The 6,340-nt window shown below is 35.7% G+C and overlaps 1 protein-coding gene across 4 annotated transcripts; it reads left to right on the top strand.

Moving 5' to 3' along the window:
* The first annotated feature begins 832 nt into the window (after nt 1-832).
* On the top strand, nt 833-5,212 carry LOC107840767 (putative late blight resistance protein homolog R1A-10). Of its 4 annotated transcripts, none has more exons than XM_016684669.2 (3): nt 833-962; nt 1,413-4,105; nt 4,930-5,212. In XM_016684669.2, the coding sequence occupies exons 2-3, from the start codon at nt 1,459-1,461 to the stop codon at nt 5,013-5,015; spliced, it is 2,733 nt and encodes a 910-aa protein (XP_016540155.2). In that variant the 5' UTR covers nt 833-962; nt 1,413-1,458; the 3' UTR covers nt 5,016-5,212. The 4 variants fall into 4 exon arrangements, with proteins under 4 accessions (XP_016540155.2, XP_047252621.1, XP_016540154.2 ...); XM_047396665.1 differs by having other exon boundaries at nt 1,413-4,110; nt 4,904-5,212; XM_016684668.2 differs by having other exon boundaries at nt 1,413-4,116.
* The last annotated feature ends 1,128 nt before the right edge of the window (nt 5,213-6,340 follow it).

Raw genomic sequence — 6,340 nt, 5'->3', positions numbered from 1 at the left:
AAGAGGAGAAGAAAGAAACAGAGAAATGAAGCAGAGATATGGAATAGGGAATGTGAAATCTTGATTACTGAATTGAGTTGAATGAATGATAAATGGGACATGAGATAGGTATTTATAGACCACATACTAGAGTCATAACTAACTATGCTACTCACAATGCTGCTACTAGTTAGTTATAACTAACTAATGGACTATAACTGATTTCTGGAAAGTAACTAACAAGCTATACATTGACACAATATTCTTGATTAACGTGTATTACAATACTCAACATAAAGAAAGCAGGGCATAGCTCTCAACTGAATAACTCACTAATTAAGTCGACACCTCTTGGTTCACTGACCTTATCAAGATGTATGTTTTAGTTTTAAAAGCAATTACTGGAAGTTCATTTCAGAATTAGAAGGATTGAAGTTCAAGGATTTCATCATAGTTCTTATTGTTTAAACTTTAAATTTTTCCATCACAATACTATGTTTTAGCATTATTTTCTGGCTTCTCAGGAGATGTAATTTCTCTATATTTTAAATAAAGGGGCATCTATTTCTCGACTGCTTTGAACTGTTTATCTTTTTTCAAGGGTCTATCAGAAACATCCTCTCTACCACCAAGATAGTGATAAAGTTTGCGTACGCTCGACCCTCCCCAAATCCTACAATGTGTATAAAGCACTACATTTTTTTCAAAGTGCAACTTTTTTGGCAGAGATAAAGGACCATTTATGTTCAACATAATATTATAGGGACCTAAGTGAACCTACTATGTAAAGTTAAGGGACTGTTTTGGCTGATAAATTATGCAGATATCATTTCAGCCACTCAAATTTTATCTTGATTAGGTACTCAACCTTTTGTTCTTTACACATTTGTTTATTGTTACTCATAATATTGTCATTTCTTCTATCCTTTACTCAAATATATCACTTTCAGTGATTTTGAAGTTGTATGATCTGCCATTGAAAGGTTAGTTTCCCTTAATTATTCTCTCATTTAATTAAAGTTTTAGAGCAAAATAATACTTGTAGTGGCTGATCAATGTATAATTTAGCTCTTTGTACTATGTATAGTTATGTTCCTTGAACTCCTCAAAAATAACGTTGATTACGTGTTGGATCCTTCAAAAGTTGTTAACTTTTTTAAGGATCTGACTGACACGGGTGTGACAACTTTTTAAAAGAGGTCAAGCAACGTAGAAAACTATACTTAAGTAAGCAAAGCGGAGTTTTGAACCACAATCTTTTTTTGCATACTGGGAGTTAAATTATTTTTACACATTAAATGAGCTAAAGCTACTGAGTTTGGAACTGAACTCACTGTTACCATTACCTGATCTTATTTAGTTTATGTCTGCCTTTTCAGCAAATCTGCGTATCTTGTTATTTGTAATACCATTGGCCTCTTGCAACCCTGCAGGTTTCAGGTCATAACCGCAAAGGAAAGAAACGAGAATACAGTAGATATGGCTCATGCAAGTGTGGCTTCTCTTATGAGAACAATAGAATCGCTCTTGACATCCAATTCTCCGATGCAATCTCTAATCTGTGATCACAGAGAAGAACTTTGCGCTCTTTGTGAAAAAGTTAGTTCCCTGGAAGTAGTTGCCAAGAACTTTGAGAAAAACAATGTTTTGGGAGAAATGGCGGATTTGGAAGTAGAGGTAAAAGAAGTTGCAAGTGCTGTTGAAGACACAATTCAACTACGAGTAACTGAAGTTTTAGAAAATGATGAAAGTCTGAGAGAAAAGGCACATAGGCTTTCTGATAGCCTGCAACAAGTAGCAGAGGACATTGATCGTATCTTGAAAGAGTCAACAAAGATTCAAGATAAAGGCAAACAAGCATCAAAGGAATCAACGGTTCAAGAGTTTCCAAGCTCGCCAAAAGATATTCTGAATGTTGAGAACTGTATGGTTGGACGTGATGATCAAAGGAAACGGTTGGTAGAAGATCTGACTAGAAGCAAATCTGTCGAACCCAAAGTCATCCCGATTATCGGGATGGGTGGCATAGGTAAAACAACCTTAGCGAACGAAGTTTACAAAGATGCGTGCATTCGTTCTCATTTTGATGTTTGTGCCTGGGCTACTGTTTCTCAACAACACAATGCAAAGGAAATATTGTTGAGCCTTCTGCGATCTACTAAAGGTGACACATTTGACATGAATGATGAGGCAGAGCTAGCAAACATGCTACAAAAGAGTTTAAAGGGTAAGAGATATTTAATTGTATTGGATGACATGTGGAAAACTGAAGCATGGGATGCCGTGAAACTATGTTTTCCAAGTGGAAACAAGGGGAGTGTAATATTATTGACGACCCGTATCACTGAAGTAGCCCGCGATGCTGGTACAAAGAATCTTTCTTTGCAGATGGATTTAATGGGCCCGGATGAGAGCTGGCTTCTTTTCAAAAGTGTAGCATTTTCAAGTGAAGAATTACCATCTGATTTGAAGACTATTGGGAAGCAAATTGCAGAGAAATGTCACGGGTTACCACTAACTATTGCCGTGATTGCTGGGCTCCTCAAATCTAAAAGGGCAATAGCAGACTGGGAAAATGTTGCTAAAGATGTCAAGCCATTTGTCACAAATGATCCTGACAAACAATGTTCACGTGTGCTTGGGTTGAGTTACAATCACTTGACCAGCGGACTAAAAACGTGTCTTCTGCATTTCGGAATTTTTCCAGAAGACAGTGAGATACCAACAAAGAAATTGATGAGATCATGGATGGCTGAGGGGTTCTTGAAGTTGGAAAATGATTTGGAAAGAGAGGCTGAGAAGTGTTTGCAAGAGCTTGTTGATAGATGTCTAGTTCTCGTCTGCAAGACAAGTCTAGATGGAACAAAAATTAGATCATGTAAGGTTCATGATCTAATATATGACCTGTGTGTGAGAGAAATTCAAAGGGAGAACATTTTTATCATGAACGACATTGTGCTTAAACGATATTACTCATATTCAAAATGTCGATATCTTAGTATGCAAAAAATGCAGCCCTTTAAAGAAGGTGTGGCTTGGCGCTATGATGGTCTTTATAGGGCTCTTCTTACCCCTGTACATCGTCAGTTGGGGGATAATGACAATAACGATCTTTTGAAACGAACCCGTTCTATTTTCTCTTTTCATCTTCAGGATTCATATTATGATATTCTCAAATCAGAGCTTATTCATTTCAAATTACTCAAAGTCTTGGAGTTGAGACACATAGAGATTGATAATTTCCCTGTACAGATACTAAGCCTCATCTGGCTGAGGTTCCTATCATTGCTCTGCCTTGAGAGTTTAGACATACCTCCAGAAATTTGTAGGTTATGGAATCTGCAGACATTCATTGTTCGAGGGAAAAATGTAGTTAATGCAATAACTATAACTTTTCCTGAGGAAATTTGGGGACTAATGCAATTAAGGCATCTTAAACTTCCCAGAATCTATTTGCCAGATTGCCCAAGTGGATCTGTTGACAAAGGAAGGCACTCGGATTTTTCAAACTTACAAACTATTTCTTACTTGTCTTCACGTTGTTGCACGAAGGAGGTTATTATGGGGATTCAGAATGTTAAAAAATTACGAATTAGACGAGATGTGACTTACTCTGGGCCTCTCAACAATCTTGTCCATCTGCATCAACTTGAAACATTGAGTCTTACATATTGTTTGCGTCCACTTTTGCCATCAAGTGCAAAAGCTTTTCCAGCAACGCTCAAGAAGCTGAAGTTGGAAAGAACTTTTCTACGTTGGTCATACTTGGACATCATAGCTGAGTTGCCTAATCTTGAGGTGCTGAAGCTGATATTTTTGGCTTGTCGTGGCGAAGAATGGCACCCAAATGTTAGGGGATTTGCTCGATTGAAGCTTTTGTTAATTGAAGATAATGATGTCAAGTACTGGAAAGCCACAAATGACATTTTTCCTGTCCTTGAGTACCTTGTGCTTAAAGAATGCAGACATTTGAAAGAGATACCCATTGAGTTTGCAGAAATCCACACACTACAACTGATTGAGTTAAATTTGTGTCTTTCCGAACTTGGGGAATCTGCTACACGAATTCAAAAAGAACAAGAAGACCTCGGAAACAACCCCATGGATGTTCGTATCTCCCGTCCACGTAAGTATATAGTATGTATCAAGGTCACACTCTGTTTCTCATTTCCACAAGTCAAGTGTACACAAAAGTTATTTAGCTTTGTACCATATTCTTTCACAAAAATAACTTTGACAAAATTTGGCCCCATATTCTTTCACAAAAATAACTTTGACAAAATTTGGTTAAAACTCCACTTAAAATGTAAGAGAAATTAACAAGAATATCTCTTATATTTGAAGGTAGTTCAAAATGGCCCCTTAAATATATTTTTGAGCAATTTTGGTATTTTAGTTTAAGCTTTGCTAAATGTGAGCACATTTGGTCTAATTGTTACTACCTCCGTCTATCAATAGTTGTCCACTATTAACTTGACACATAAGTTAAGAAATAGTAAACGATGGGACTAGTTTTACCATATTACCCTTTGAATCTAATAAATCAAATGTTTGTGAAAACACATTGGATAATGAATCATATTTAATGCTAAGGGTAAAATGGGTAAATTATCCATTGGTTTCAAAATGGACAAGTATTATTGACATTTATTTTTGATATGGTGGAGTAAATTTTACATAATAGTGAAAAAGAAAATTAAATATGAACTCACATTTCAAGGTGTTCTCTTTGCATTTTTATTTTCTTGTTTGTTGCGGGATTTGGTGCAGCTTGTTTCGCTTCATAAAATTGATTTCTTTGTAACAATTCAACATATCTATCACTAATGTAAGAATCTATACTTAAACAATTGCACTTGATATTTCTATACTTTAATCGACATGATTTGATTGTAAATGGGAGATTTTATATTTCTAATTTATATTGCTGGGCTTGATCTCGTCGAGCAGCTTTTGGAAAAAAGGACACAAGGAGAGGACGAGCAACAAGAGTATTCAATCTGTTTCTATCCAATATGGGGATTTTGATTCGATAAATTTATGTGGTAGTGTCTTCTAGCTTGTTAATGACGAGCAACAAGCAACAAGAGTATTGTGCTGTACTTTTCCTCCTTCATGTAGCAATTTATATTGGGTATGTTTGACGGTATAGAGTAACTCGTGTTCTTGAATTGATTTCTGTGATCTATTTATTCGATAGAATAATTTAACGAAAAGGCATAAGTTCCCTCAACATATGATTGAAGTTCCAAGGACAGACATTTTGTTTTTGGTGGCACGAGTATAGTTCTCTTTGCTGAGAATATTTGGGAACTAATGCAATTAAGGCATCTCAAACTGGACGAATTTGATTTGCCAAATCGCCCAAGCGTATCTGTTGACAAAGGGAGACACGTGGGTTTTTCAAATGTACAAACTGTTTTCTTACTTGTCTCCCCGCGGTTATTTCTGGGATTCAGAATGTTAACAAAATAGGAATAGGTGGAAATAACAATGATTATTTAAGTTTTGGGGAATCTGCATCAACTTGAAACATTGAATGTAATTTTTTTTTTTCTATTTTGAGTTCATTCAGTTACTCAGTGACCATTTCAAGTGCAAATCCTTTTTCTAAGTTGGTCGGGTTGGGTTCGAAACCGAGAGAGCATCATGCGGAAGCTTGTAGTTTGCAAACTATTTGAGACGATAAATAAGATGACAAAAAAAACATACTAAAATATAAAATTATTGATATGATTCGGCCAATTGGCCTACATATTAAAAACTTAAATTAAAAAAAACATAAAACTAATGAGAGATAAAATCTCTCCATAAACTAGACTTTTTAAAAGACTACAATTTTCGGGTGCTCGAGCACCCACTAAACTCGACGTAGAAGAGGTATAATTATATAAGAAATAGTGAAAAAATGGTAAAATATATACAAAACCACCCAGAGAACAAAAGCATGGTTGGGTGCTTTGGCTATAGACATAACTTTCATGTCTCCCATCTTGGGATCGAATCCCTGTAGCTGCATTGTTTAGTAAATTTTTTACAACCTAAAAAAGTTGGGTCCGCCACTAGGATTACTAATCCGGCTACACCAAAGCTCTCTAACATTTTTCAAGAAAATATTTTCCATCATACCAAACACACCCTAACTAAATTTCATTGGAAATGGGAAGAAACAAAGAAAATTGACATTGTTTAGTAAATTTTTTTTTGAGCACCCACAATCTAAAAAAACTGGGTCCACCACTGAGATTACTAATCTGGCTACACCAGAGCTCTCTAACATTTTTCAAGAAAATATTTTCCATCATACCAAACACATCCTAACTAAATTTCATTGGAAATGGGAAGAAACTAAGAAAATTGA

Source organism: Capsicum annuum, chromosome 9 (genome assembly GCF_002878395.1).
Source record: "Capsicum annuum cultivar UCD-10X-F1 chromosome 9, UCD10Xv1.1, whole genome shotgun sequence".
NCBI classification, from domain to species: Eukaryota; Viridiplantae; Streptophyta; class Magnoliopsida; order Solanales; family Solanaceae; genus Capsicum; species Capsicum annuum.
The sequence above is the reverse complement of the archived record's forward strand: the minus strand, read 5'-3'. Positions and strand labels throughout refer to the sequence as shown.